Source organism: Dendronephthya gigantea, unplaced genomic scaffold (genome assembly GCF_004324835.1).
Source record: "Dendronephthya gigantea isolate DGI-Jeju-01 unplaced genomic scaffold, DenGig_1.0 000174F, whole genome shotgun sequence".
NCBI classification, from domain to species: Eukaryota; Metazoa; Cnidaria; class Anthozoa; order Malacalcyonacea; family Nephtheidae; genus Dendronephthya; species Dendronephthya gigantea.
The window spans coordinates 56399-71612 of record NW_021163184.1 but is presented as its reverse complement, the minus strand read 5'-3'; the positions used below and the strand labels follow the sequence as shown (position 1 = coordinate 71612).

At 36.9% G+C, this 15214-nt stretch overlaps 1 protein-coding gene across 1 annotated transcript; it reads right to left on the bottom strand.

Annotated features, from left to right (window-relative positions):
- Positions 1-303: 303 nt before the first annotated feature.
- Positions 304-13936, bottom strand: LOC114538102. Its single transcript, XM_028559222.1, has 2 exons — positions 13850-13936; positions 304-3214 (listed from the first exon to the last, which is right to left on the bottom strand). The coding sequence occupies exon 2, from the start codon at positions 3208-3210 to the stop codon at positions 652-654; it is 2559 nt and encodes an 852-aa protein (XP_028415023.1). The 5' UTR covers positions 3211-3214; positions 13850-13936; the 3' UTR covers positions 304-651.
- Positions 13937-15214: the final 1278 nt, after the last annotated feature.

Sequence of the window (15214 nt, the reverse complement as noted above, 5' to 3'; positions counted from 1 at the left end):
CTCTCTAAGGCCTAGGTTATACATCGCATTTTGGTCGCGTCGAATGCAATTCAAACAATAGTTAATGAGCTGATTAAACTCACTAAGCTATCTCATTAACTATTGTTTGAGTTGCATTCGATGCGACTAAAATGCGACGTATAACGTAGGCCTAAAGCCGGTTTTCGCGAAGCGACTTTATTCCTTTGTATTTGAGCAATTTGTTCCAGATGGTTACAGTTGAGAACTCTGGAACAAAAGTAAACTGTCGATTCGCGCGAAAAATATCGCTAGTGGAAAACCGGCTTAATAGCGATGGACGAACTTGGACAGACCACTCATTACTTGTATAAATCGTTTAAACTAATTAAATTCGAAATAAAATGTTCAAGGACATATAATGGATAAGGTCATTAATTTATTGCCTCGAAGCAATTTCTCGTGCAACTAATTTTAATTCTTTAATTTCTCGTGCAACTGTGGATAAACATGCACTAGTGAGTTTTTAAAGACTGCAAATACCGCTCGTCCTTCGGACTTGCGCTATTTTGGCTTTAAAAACTCACTCGTGCTCGTTAATCCGTAATTGCATTCGAAATCATACTGTTACCTATACTAACTAAATAAAAACTACTATAAATCTGTAGTAAATGTTTTCCATGAGAGATTTAATTACCGTGAATTGCGTCCATAGATTCTCCGTTCAGTTCTAACCTTGTCTGCCAATTGAACTGTCGTGTATTTCTCCAACAGAGGTTTCAACACTGGTTCAGCTTCCATTTTTTCCCGGACAAATTTCTGCGAAATGGACTGCTTGGTTTCTATCAACCTTTGAAAAGTCTTCTTAAAGACAGCGTTTTCTTCATCTGTAAATAGCTTTGAGGCACTTTTTTTGGACGGGTTAGTTGACAAAACCACACTTGGTGTAAACAAACTCTCACTTCCATTATCTGAGTTCTCATCTTTCTTGCTCTCAATACCATCAACTCCAATTCTGGTTAGACGCTGTTGTGGAGTCTCACTGGGAAGATCACCTAGTGGTATTGTCCCTTCTTCCTCAAACAAAGCTCGGACTTTGTCTCGCACTTTATACGGCGAAATACAACCAAGAATGGGATGATCTTTAATAGCAACTCGCACTTCACTCATTGTTATTGCTCTGCTCTCAATGTTGGTCAAGAAAGCCGATTTCACTGCAGAAGTTTCTTCCGGCGTCCATCTGCGTCTTGCTTGTTCGCCTTCATTCTCCTTTGGTGGACTTCCTTGTGCATCGATGTTTGAGGTTGATGGAACATTTCCTGGTTCACTTTCGTTGGACGGCTTGTGGATATGCATCAATCGAGATAGGTATTTGGAAGATTGGACCGCAGATTTTGTTTTGTTCTGAAGCAAATAGTACTTATCAGCAGTAGACTTATGGTGGTCCATCAAGCCAGCCAACTTTTCTCTCTGCCCAGCATCACTTCGGTGTACTGCGGACACAGCAGCTTTCCGGAAGGCTGTAGCACCACCAGCTCCGAGGTCTTTCCCAAACACTTTTCCCCAGCAGCTGCCTATCTGAGAACCAACAGCGGACGCTCTCATTGGGCGACTGTTTGTGGAGAGAAACAATGGTGCAGCATCTTCTTTCGGTGGATTTTCAAGGGTATTTCTAAACTTTACCACATAAAGATTTATCCAATAATGCAGGGACGATGACATGGTAACGTTTGCCGGGCCGTGTGTTGTGAACGTCTTATGTCTCTTCACCATCACAACAAAACAATCTTCTTCTTTCTTTGCCTTCTGAAATTCGCCAAGTGTCATGTTCGCCAGACTACCTGCTCGACTGCCGTTGTTAATGCATAGTAAAGTGAGAAGATAGTCCCTGACAGAAGTGTATTCAGCTTGGCTTGGCACTGCATTACATGCCATATCTTGATAGTCCCCAAGAATTTTAATAGCAGATCTTGCTACACTCGACACATCAAACTCTTTAACTTGTTCTGGCGTTCTTAGTTGCTCCATGTCTTCTAGTCTCTTTTCCCAGAACCGATCTTTGACAAGCCTTTGAAAAGACTTATTCCACAACTTTACTTGGGAAGACAAGCAACTTAACATTTCTTCACTTGCATCAACTTGCGGAGGATTTTCGCACTTTAGAAATACGTAGAAGTGGTTCAAGGAAGCAAGGTAGGACTTCACAGTGCCCGGTCGTTTATCCTTTTCAAATTGAGTGAGCCATTTGTCTCTCAAAATATGCTTTTGAAGTATGTTTTTTAAGTCCCGTTTTTCTTTATCAATATACTCGACTACCATTTGAATTTGCCTGGAGCACTGGCGAGCAACTCGTTCTTCCTTTCTTCCACCATCCGGTCCTTGAAGCCACGCTTCAAAATTATTAAAAAGATCTTGCTGCGATGGTGGGGACACAGTGGCAACTGGAACTTCTTCAACATCTTCCACACCGCTTTTATCAATACAGTCAGGATTCTCATTCTCTTCACCACAGGACTCATCAATTTCGGACTTACTCAATATGGAACCTTCACTTTCTGACTGTTCATCACAGTCATTCTCGGCCGGGTTGTACGATATGTTCATCTTTTTCTCATGGAAGATTTCAGGATATGGGACAAATTCCTCCGTCTCACTTTCTTCCTCACTGGGGTACACTTGTTCAAAGAACCCTTTTGACTTTTTAGCTTTTTCCAGCCGCCGTTGTTTACCCCTACTTGCAACCGCATTGTCCTCCTCGGATGAGCCGCTCTCTGATGGTGTTGATTCTGATGACGAGATATCCTTTCTGTCATACCGAACTGCTTCAGCTAAACACCGCTTGTAAACTTTGCTAGTGCGCTTCATCTTATGGTAATCGGTGAGATGGTTGTGTATCCGCTTCACCACAGCTTTACACTTATAGACAGGGCACATCTTTTGTTTAAATACACGCTTTCTTTTGTTTGCTTTAGTTTGCTTCTCACAGCGCAGACCAAACATATTAAGGACACCACGGGCATCGGTCTGTTCCCAGTTGTGTTTCTGTTGTAACATGTGACGTGGAAGATGAACTACTTCTGCAGAACATGAAGGATAGGGACATTTATGCTTTTTCCTGCTACTTCCTTTTGAACTATCTCCTCCCTCATTTTTTGTCTCACTAGTGGTTGCGTCGTCGCCAGCAGTATTTTCATGAACAGCTTCCTTGCCAACACTTAATTCTTCCCTGCCACTGTCCTCAGGACCCTCCATATCACTAAATGTTACAAATTAAATCTCAGTTTTTATTATAATTAAAAAAATGAGCAATGCAAATAATACCTGGAGTACTTTGCAAGAGCTTTAAGTCTCGTTACGATCGCTTCAGTCGTTACGATCACTGAAAAAAATTACGAGCGACCGTAGCGATTAAATGGAAATCAACTAGCTGGCGATCCCAAGCGACCACCACGATCGTAACGATCATGATCGCTGATCGTAATTTTTTTCAGCGATCGTAACCACTGAAGCGATCGTAATTAAACAACACCTACTGATAGATAGTTCAACTATCCAAATATAGCAATTCTGTTGGTATATCTTATTATCCTTGTATATAGTGTACAATATATATTGTGTACAACAAAGCTTGTCAATAGATATATTGCAAATCAAGAGTTTCAGTTAGACATTACAATTATTTTCCTTAAACATTTAATGCTGGGTTACTTTTAAAGAGCTTTAGATCTCTTTGCATACAACCTTTCACACAAACATATGTCAACCTTAAATATCTGATACCTTTTGAATAAATTAAACAGCACCTACTAATAGATAGTTCAACTATCCAAATATAGCAATTCTGTTGGTATATCTTATTATCCTTGTATATAGTGTACAATATATATTGTGTACAACAAAGTTTGTCAATAGATATATTGCAAATCAATAGTTTCAGTTAGACATTACAATGTATTTTCCTTAAACATTTAATGCTGGGCTACTTTTAAAGAGCTTTAGATCTCTTTGCATACAACCTTTTCACACAAACATATGTCAACCTTAAATATCTGATACCTTTTGAATAAATTAAACAGAACCTACTGATAGATAGTTCAACTATCCAAATATAGCAATTCTGTTGGTATATCTTATTATCCTTGTATATAGTGTACAATATATATTGTGTACAACAAAGCTTGTCAATAAATATATTGCAAATCAATAGTTTCAGTTAGACATTACAATTATTTTCCTTAAAATTTAATGCTGGGGTACTTTTAGAGCTTTAGATCTCTTTGTACAACCTTTTCACACAAACATATGTCAACCTTAAATACTATACCTTTTGAATAAATTAAACAGCACCTACTGATAGATAGTTCAACTATCCAAATATAGCAATTCTGTTGGTATATCTTATTATCCTTGTATATAGTGTACAATATATATTGTGTACAACAAAGCTTCTCAATAGATATAACAAAGCTTGTCAATAGATATATTGCAAATCAATAGTTTCAGTTGGACATGACAATGTATTTTCCTTAAACTAATGCTGGGGCTTCTTTTAGAGCTTTATCTCTTTGCATACAACCTTTTCACACAAACATATGTCAGCCTTAAATACTATACCTTTTGAATAAATTAAACAGCACCTACTGATAGATAGTTCAACTATCCAAATATAGCAATTCTGTTGGTATATCTTATTATCCTTGTATATAGTGTACAATATATATTGTGTACAACAAAGCTTGTCAATAGATATATTGCAAATCAATAGTTTCAGTTAGACATTACAATTATTTTCCTTAAACATTTAATGCTGGGCTACTTTTAGAGGGCTTTAGATCTCTTTGCATACAACCTTTTCACACAAACATATGTCAACCTTAAATATCTGATACCTTTTGAATAAATTAAACAGCACCTACTGATAGATAGTTCAACTATCCAAATAGAGCAATTCTGTTGGTATATCTTATTATCCTTGTATATAGTGTACAATATATATTGTGTACAACAAAGCTTGTCAATAGATATATTGCAAATCAATAGTTTCAGTTAGACATTACAATTATTTTCCTTAAAAATTTAATGCTGGGGTACTTTTAAAGAGCTTTAGATCTCTTTGCATACAACCTTTTCACACAAACATATGTCAACCTTAAATATCTGATACCTTTTGAATAAATTAAACAGCACCTACTGATAGATAGTTCAACTATCCAAATATAGCAATTCTGTTGGTATATCTTATTATCCTTGTATATAGTGTACAATATATATTGTGTACAACAAAGTTTGTCAATAGATATATATTACTACATGAAAACACTAAGTATATGTATCTGCAACCTAAATACAAATAGCACCAACTAGGTAGTTGATGAATGTAAATATAGCATGTATCCATGCATACAACAAAGCTTGTCAATAAACTACTGCAAACAAGCAGTCTCCTTGACATCATACTGTATTTTACTTAAATAAGGCTGGAGTACATGAGAAATTAGCTCTGGGTCCCTTAACATACTACCTTTTTTATGAAACAAGGCTAAGTAAGCAAAAGATACTGTTTAAAAACCCTTCCATATGTAGCTAGTATGTGCATCAAACTTCTATTCTTATATCTGATAGCTTATATACTAATGAATTAATAAGCACCTACTCATAGATTGTTGAACAATGCAAATAATACCTGGAGTACTTTGCAAGATCTTTAAGACTCTCACATATGATATTTTCTCAAACATATAAGACAAGCCTTAGTTAACAAAGGATACCACTAAGAAAGACACTTAAAAATAAGTATCACTCACATAGTACAGTATATATCAACTCTTGTATCTGATACCCTAAGAATACTAATGAATTAAACAGCACCTGTGCACAGTGTACTAGCAGATAGTTGAACAATGCAATTATAGCAATTCTGCTGGGATATCCATGCATTCAACAAAGCTTGTCAATAAACTACTGCAAACAAGCACTCTCCTTGACATCATACTGTATTTTACTGAAATAAGGCTGGAGTACATAAGAAATTAGCTCTGGGTCCCTTAACATACTACCTTTTTTTATGAAACAAGGCTAAGTAAGCAAAAGATACTGTTTAAAAACCCTTCCATATGTAGCTAGTATGTGCATCAAACTTCTATTCTTATATCTGATAGCTTATACACTAATGAATTAATAAGCACCTACTCATAGATTGTTGAACAATGCAAATAAAACCTGGAGTACTTTGCAAGAGCTTTAAGACTCTCACATATGACATTTTCTCAAACATATAAGACAAGCCTTAGTTAACAAAGGATACTGCTAAGAAAGACACTTAAAAATATGTATCACTCACATAGTACAGTATATATCAACTCTTATATCTGATACCCTAAGAATACTAATGATTTAAACAGCACCTGTGCACAGTGTACTAGAAGATAGTTGAACAATGCAATTATAGCAATTCTGCTGGGATATCCATGCATTCAACAAAGCTTGTCTATAGATATAATGCAAATACGTATTCTCTTGCACACTATACTGAATTTTACTTAAATAATGCTAGGGTACTTTGAGAGAGCTTTATGTCTCTCACATAAGACATTTTCTCACAAACTTATAGAACTAGTTTTGATTAACAAAGGATACTGCACACACTTACTGAACACTTACATAGTATGTGCATCAAATATCAATTCTTATATCTGATAGCTTAAATCCTAATGAAGTAAACAGCACTTACTGATAGACAGTTCAACAATGGAAATATATCAATTTTGTTGGATATATCCATGCCCCCAACAAAGTTTGTCAATAGATATAGTACAAACAAATAATCTCTTGGACCACCATAATGTGTTTTATTTAAATAATGCTGGATTACTTTTTGAAAGCTTTAGGTCTCTAACATGGAACAAGCCGAAGTCAACCAAGGACACTGCTTTAAAAGCACTTACATATTATGTATCACTCACATAGTATATATCAATTCAGACAATTCTTATATCCGATACCTTAAGTACCAATGAATTAAACAGCATCTACTAGCAAATTGTGTTGAACAATGCAAATATAGCAATGCTGTTAGGATATCCATGCATCCAACAAAAAAAAACAAAATAACTAATTAATATGGAGTATAATTTCAGAGAGCTTTAGGTCTCTAACATACAACCTTTTCTGACAAACATGTTAAACAAGCCTAAGTTAAAAAAGGATATTTCTATGTAAACACTTAGTATTTGTATTTACCTGCTTTGGTAAACTATTAATAGCTTGGATATATACTTAAGACACAAACACAAACATTCTAGTGATTCTACACTTATTTTAAATTTCCTTGTATTAAATTTCACGCTATATATTTCATTGATTCAAATTTTAATAAGGAGTAAATATCATACATTAATATCAATATTCAGTAGCCAGCCTAACGATTTCGTCCAGTTATACAAATTTGAACTGCTATAATTATTCGTTTCTTCAGAATTTTTTTTGTTTTTACAGTCAAATACCGAAATATTAGCATAGCGGACTACACCGGATACGATGCGGCGACGCAAATTTTAGTTTTTTTTAAGCAGATATTTAAAACTCTATCCTGAAAGTTAAAATGTACTATCGTTAAGTAATCCTAAAGAATATCACAACAGGATAAATTTTATTTGCTTTTGGAACTGAAAAACTTGCAAAAATCGTGTTGCATTGCCATATAATTACATGTATAGTTTGCGTGCGCCTTATACGCTACCGTCAAATAATCGCTATTTATACATATTTGTCAAATACCGAAATATTAGCATAGCGGACTACACCGGATACGATGCGGCGACGCAAATTTTAGTTTTTTTTAAGCAGATATTTAAAACTCTATCCTGAAAGTTAAAATGTACTATCGTTAAGTAATCCTAAAGAATATCACAACAGGATAAATTTTATTTGCTTTTGGAACTGAAAAACTTGCAAAAATCGTGTTGCATTGCCATATAATTACATGTATAGTTTGCGTGCGCCTTATACGCTACCGTCAAATAATCGCTATTTATACATATTTGTTTCGTGAAAACAATATATAGTATTATTATTGACATTTATGCATAAATTAAGTGGAAGCATGGACCACGTGACAAACATAAAATAAGAAACACGTTGTTGTTAAAATTCAGGAGTTTTACGATGTAGAGTATTAGGCCAAAGAAATCAAATAAATACTTAGAAAATATGTGATATTTGGAAAGTCTGTATGATGAGAACTCTACATCGCTGTTTGTTTAATTCTGGCGAGCCACAAATTTGATTTCTTGCTTACCGGGGCTTAACAGAATTCCGAAAATGGCGGAAGCAGCAACCGAAGCGTTAAACCAGTTAAACGAAGCGAAGAGGAAACGACGATGTGCAAAATCGAGTCTTACCAGAGCAGGAAATGGACTAGATTTCTTAGTAAAAAGCGACCGACCGACAGCAGAAGTAGAGGAAGCACTAAATAACTATGAGGATGTATTCAAGAAATTAATTGAAAAACATGACGATTATATACAATTAGTAGATGGCGATGAGGAATTTGAAACAGAGGAACAGTGGATTAACGAATGTCAGGAGAGGTTTATGCAGTTAAAAATAAGAACGAAGGATTATCTGAAGGAAAAGCTAACAGGTCAGTCTATTGAACATGTTGTTAATACGACTGTTAATGAAAATGAAACCAACCCAGAAGTAACTGTCACAACAAATGAAGGTGTAGTAAATACAGGTGAATCGGGAGAGGAAACAACACAGGATGCTAACCAGGGACTTAGTCAAAATCAACAACCGCAGCCACAGGGTGAAGAACAGGAAAATCCAAATGGGAATATCCAACATGCTAACAATAATACAACTCCATTTAAAATGGAGAAACCTAAATTGCCAAAATTTAGTGGAGATGTAAGAGAGTACATTATATTCAGAGATGATTTTAAGCATGCCATAGAAGCAAGATATACTAAACGAGATGCCATGACGTACCTAAGGGCATGTCTACAAGGAAAACCCCTCGAACTAATTAAAGGGATAGGTTCAGACTATGATGGTGCATGGCAATACACAATATATGGGGACCCGAGATTTGTATCAGACCAAATAACTCAAGATCTAGCAAAGTTCCGCCCATTGAAAGAGGAAGAAGACTCAAGATTCTGTGATCTGGTACATCTGGTGAAACGCAGCTACAACACTATGAAAGGAGTAAATAGACCTTACGACATGGATAACAACCACATGTTGTCATTGATAGAACAAAAAATGTGTGTAGAAGATAGAAAGGTTTGGGCACGAGAATTGGAGAGGGAACAGAAACCAGCAAGTCTACAAGGTCTTATGTCGTGGATGGAAACAGAAATGAAGTCAAGGATGCGTGTATCAGCTCCACTACGAAACCCAAGCCATGGCTCGAGATTTGTAAATCACTTCTCAGGAGTAAGACAACCGAAATGTTGGGTTTGCGACAATTCAAGTCATTGGATAGACCAGTGCCCAAGGTTTAATGCTATGAAACCAGAAGAGCGCCTAAAAGCAGTGAAGGAAAATCATGCCTGCTTCAGTTGTCTTAAAAGGGCTGGACGCGACCACAAAGCATCGAACTGCAGCCGAAGAAAGCAATGTGAACAAAAGGTTAATGACGTGCAATGTAAATACTATCACCATGTTCTTTTGCATTCTGCGGATCCTCGAGCATCAGTGGGTCTTGCAACACTAGGAAGTAATGCTGAAGCAATACTACCAGTCATCACTGTGAAGCTATCTGGCAAGAATAACCAGCACAAGAATAGTAACATCTTACTGGACACAGGAGCACAAACGAGCCTTATCTGTACAACCACTGCAGAAAGTCTGAATCTAAAGGGAAAAGATGTTTCAATAACGATCACAAAAGTCCAAGGGGATGAAGAAGTGCTCGAGACGAAAGTGTATCAAGTTCCCATAACTTCGCTGGAAACAGGTGCAAAATTTACGGTCAAGGCAGTTGGGATTCCACATATTAGCAGTGATGTCTCAAGGATCGATATTCATAACTTGAAGGCACAGATTGGTATTTCCCAACGATGTACAGAGAATGTGGACCAATTGAGATGCTTATTGGAATTGATCACGCTTACATGCACTCGGGAGATTCAAAGAAAATTGGTATAAACATTGTAGCGAGACATTCGCCTCTCGGTTGGATCGTTTTTGGAGCAACACCAGGATTACAGGAAACAAATAGAGTATTTCACGTTCAGTATGCCAAACCTGTAGATCTAACGGACTTTTGGAAAAGTAAATCAATGGGTGTTAGTCAACCAAAAATTGAAATGACAAAGCTAAGCAAAATCGAACAAGAAGAAGCCAAACTGATAGAAAAGGGATGTAAATTGATTGGAAATCGGTGGCAAATGGCCTACCCATGGAGTACCGATCCAAAAACACTTCCTGACAATCGAGAACAAGCAGTTAAAAGAATGGAAGCAAGGGAAAGACGGCTGAAGCAGAACCCGGAACAAGCAAAAGCATATCAAGAACAGATGGAACAAATGGAATCACTTGGTTTTTCACGAAAGTTAACAGAACAAGAAATAAAGGAATATAACGGTCCACTCCACTACATCGCACATCACGAAGTCGTTCGACCTGATAAAAAGAGTACACCTGTTAGAATCGTATTCAATTCGTCATCGAAATACAAAGGACAATGTCTCAATGATTGCTGGGTAAAGGGCCCCGATCTCCTGAACAATCTGTTTGGAGTAATCCTTAGATTTCGAGAGCAACCAGTTGCTGTTAGCGGAGATATATCGAAGATGTATCATCGGATTGGAATTCCAGAGGAGGATCAGCACGTACATCGATTCGTATGGAGAGATATGGATACGACAAGACCACCTGACACTTATGTAAAAACTGTGTTAACCTTTGGCGACAAGCCAGCGCCAGCGATGGCGCAGATTGCGCTCAGAAAAACAGCTGAAAAGGCAGAAAATTCGCATCCATATGCTTCTGAAGTGCTGAAGAATAATACATACATGAACGATATCTGTGATTCGGTATCCACCATCGAACGGGCACAGCAGCTAACAAAAGAGCTTGACGAAATCTTACAGAAAGGAGGATTTAAAGTAAAGGAATGGTTATCAAACAAGACCATAAACGAAAACGAAACAGTCAAAGAAAGTCCGAATATCAAATGCTTGGAAGGGGAAACAAAAGAAAAGATCTTAGGAACAGTTTGGAGCAATAAAGAGGATATTATCACGTTTAAACTAGCAGATGATCTCGATGCATATGTAACAGAACCACGCGAGTCGAAGTTAACAAAAAGAAAGATCCTAAGTAAAGTAGCTCGTGTATTTGACCCAATCGGTATCGCGGCGGCGTTCTTAATCCGTGCGAAAATCGGTTTGCAAAGGCTCTGGCAACGTGGATTTGATTGGGACGAAGAACTTCCCTCTGAAATATCAAATTGGTGGACAGAATTCTTCAATGAGGTTAAAGAACTGAACAATGTATCTTTCCAACGAAGCTTAACGCCACTGAATTTCATTGGCTTACCGATACTATGCATATTCGCGGACGCTTCTGGAGACGCATTTGGAACTTGTTCGTATCTGCGATGGGAAAAGTCAAGTGGCAGTTATGAAAGTAGATTCTTAGCGGCTAAATCAAGAGTAGCGCCACTTAAAGAGCTAACTATACCGAGGTTGGAGCTACAGGCAGCAGTTCTGGCGAGTCGTTTATACAAAACCATAATAGAAGAATGTCGTTTACAGTTCGAAAAGGTTATTTTCTTTACGGACAGTATGATAGTACTTACATGGATTCATAGTCAATCAAGAAGTTTCAAACCGTTTGTGTCAAGCCGAGTAGCGGAAATCCAAACGAACTGTGAGCCATCGATGTGGAGACATATACCAAGCGAGCATAACGTAGCTGACGATCTATCTAGAGGTATTTCTGCAAAGGAGTTAGAAGAACGCTGGAAAAGTGGCCCGAACTTTCTAAATCGTCCCGAAGATGAATGGCCTAAGCAAGAAAAAATGACAATCGATGCAAATGAAATCGATAAAGAACGACGAAAGACCGAAGCAGTATTTTCCTTAGTCCTCAAACCAATGATCATCGATGTAACGAAATTTTCGAGATGGAAGAGATTAGTGAGAGTAACGGCGTGGATTCTACGGTACGTACGAAATTTACGATCTAAGCAAAAGCCCAAAACCGAAGTTGAGCCATTAACAGCAAATGAACTGGAAAAAGGTGAAGAGTATTGGATCAAGATAGCACAACAGGAGTTAAAGGAACGGGTTAAGAGAAAGGAATTCAATATGCTCAGCCCGTTCACAGACGAAAAAGGAATCGTACGAGTAGGAGGACGCGTAGATAAAGCAATTGTGACGTATGATTCGAAACACCCGATATTGCTTCCCAAAAATCATCATATATCGTATCTCATCACACAAGAAGTGCATCAACAAGGACACACTGGAGTAGCATCGACCGTGGCAAAAACACGCAGAATGTTTTGGATCATCGGAGTGCAGAAACTTGCAAAATTAATCAAGAAGAAGTGCGTTTACTGCCAAAAATCACATCCAAAGATCGAATCACAGCTGATGGCTGAACTCCCAAAATTAAGATTGATGCCTCAAACACCTGCATTTCACAACACAGCTTGTGATTATTTCGGTCCATATAAAGTTAAAGTTGGAAGAAATAAAACTATGAAACACTATGGCGTTCTATTCACTTGTTTGAACACCAGAGCGGTGCATCTCGAGCTGGCCACAGATTGTTCTACGATGGAACTAATTCAAGTACTTCGCAGATTCTTCGCGATTAGAGGATATCCCTCATTAATGTTAAGTGATAACGGGACTCAATTAGTCGGAGCAGAAAGCGAATTAAAAAGAATGATACAAGGTTGGGATGTTAAGAAACTTAAAGAATACGCAGCAGATAAGAAAATGGAGTGGAAATTCATTACACCGAACGCTCCACATCAGAACGGCTGTGCCGAATCACTAGTTAAAAGTTGCAAAGTAGCCCTAAAACAAGCAATGGGAGATAATCTCCTCACACCGTTCGAATTATACACTGTCCTGTTAGAAGTGGCAAACATTGTTAACCAGCGACCAATCGGTAGACCAACTAACGATCCCGATGACGGCGCATACTTATGTCCAAATGATCTCTTATTAGGAAGAGCGTCTTCCCATGTCCCGCAAGGACCATTCCTGAAGACAAAGAACCCTCGACACAGAGTAGAGTTTCTTCAACAAATTCTAGACTCGTTCTGGAAACGTTGGATAAGGGATGTTTTTCCGTGCTTGGTTCCTCGAAAGAAATGGGATGTTCAACGAAGAGATGTCCAAGTTAACGATATAGTTATGTTAGTGGATTCGAATGCTATAAGAGGAAATTGGACAATTGGAAGAATAACTCAAGTACACCCGGGTAAAGATAAGATTGTTCGAAATGTGACAGTAAAGACACAGAACGGAACGTATCAAAGACCGATCACCAAAATCGCAGTAATACAACCAGTAGAAGAAGAAAATATATGAGAACAATGTTCTCATCGGGGTGGAGGATGTTTCGTGAAAACAATATATAGTATTATTATTGACATTTATGCATAAATTAAGTGGAAGCATGGACCACGTGACAAACATAAAATAAGAAACACATTGTTGTTAAAATTCAGGAGTTTTACGATGTAGAGTATTAGGCCAAAGAAATCAAATAAATACTTAGAAAATATGTGATATTTGGAAAGTCTGTATGATGAGAACTCTACATCGCTGTTTGTTTAATTCTGGCGAGCCAATATTAATATTGCTTTTCATTCTTTCATAAATACATATTAACGTCTATTGAAAAATATTTAACTTACCTTCAACTTCAAGACTGAACAAGGAACAGTGAATAACCGTTTAATAGAAGACAGAAAATTTCCAAAAGTCTACATACAAAATACGTGTAAAAACAACGGAGCAAATGAGGAAGCGACCGAGTATAATGGCCCTGAGCCTGGGGACGAATTAGCAAAAGATGCGTTTAGCAAGCTTTTTATTCCATCCTTCAAAAAGGGGGTACATTAGGAAAAATGAAAATAATTTTCGTTGTCTTTTGGAAATATTAAATCTTTATAGGAAACAATTGACACAATATTGTTTTAAGAAAACGTAACATAAGCATGTTTGAAGTAACCAAAATTGAGATAAAGGCTTTAAACTAAAACTTTATATTTTTCTTGAGTCGCACATGTTGACAGCACAATTTTAACATTTCTCAGTTACTACAACTATAAGAAAGCTGCCCATAATAGAATAATTGTTCCCTACTTCACCAAAGAGGAATTAGGTGTTTTTTTAGTTACAAAAAGGACCTTTTTGGTTACATTAAGGACGGTTCCTTTCTGTAACTTGCATGTTTAGGAAAAAAACGTAAATAAAATAAAATCTATTTACTCCTGTGCCTTCAAACTCCGTGACTCTCATTTCAATCAATATAGAAAGCATCATGCCAAAAATAAGCAAGTTTCAGTGAAAGCTAGTGTTTTTATTTAAAAAAGTACCATAATATTTTATGAACTAATTTTTTTAAGCTCGATTTTGAGCAGGACTTTGGGCATTATTAATTTAGCATTATTAGTCACCTTATGTTTGATTATTCAGCATATTTTTCATCATTAGCCGGCACGCTTTTTATTATTATTCAGCATACCTTTTGTCATTAGCCAGCATTTTTCTTATTATTCAGCACATTTTTCATCATTAGCCAGCTTATTTCTTATTATAGAGCATGATTTTTATCATTAGCAAGCTTAATTTTTATTATTCAGCATACCTTTTATCATTAGCCAGCTTATTTTTTATTATTCAGCATACTTTTTCATTAGCAAGCTTACTTTTTATTTCAGTTTTCACATTACTGATGGGGCTTAGTTAGTTTTCGCTATTCAGATAAGAATAAAGTAAACATTTTAATAGTAAGAACTGAAAATACACAGAAACACAGTTATTGGTTGAAAATGGCGGACGCATACGCAAGTGAAATGTTAAGGAAAATGATACATAGTCAGCTCTTAGCTGTAAAATATCGTTTGAATCGGCATGATGTCGATTTAGACATACAAGGCATATTAGACGTTGATGAGTTAATGCAATTCGTTGTTTTATTGGATCCCGTTTGAAAGTGTTTCTGAACAGGTTTTTACTTGTCTAATCCAAGCACGTGACGCGTTGTCTAGGAGTAC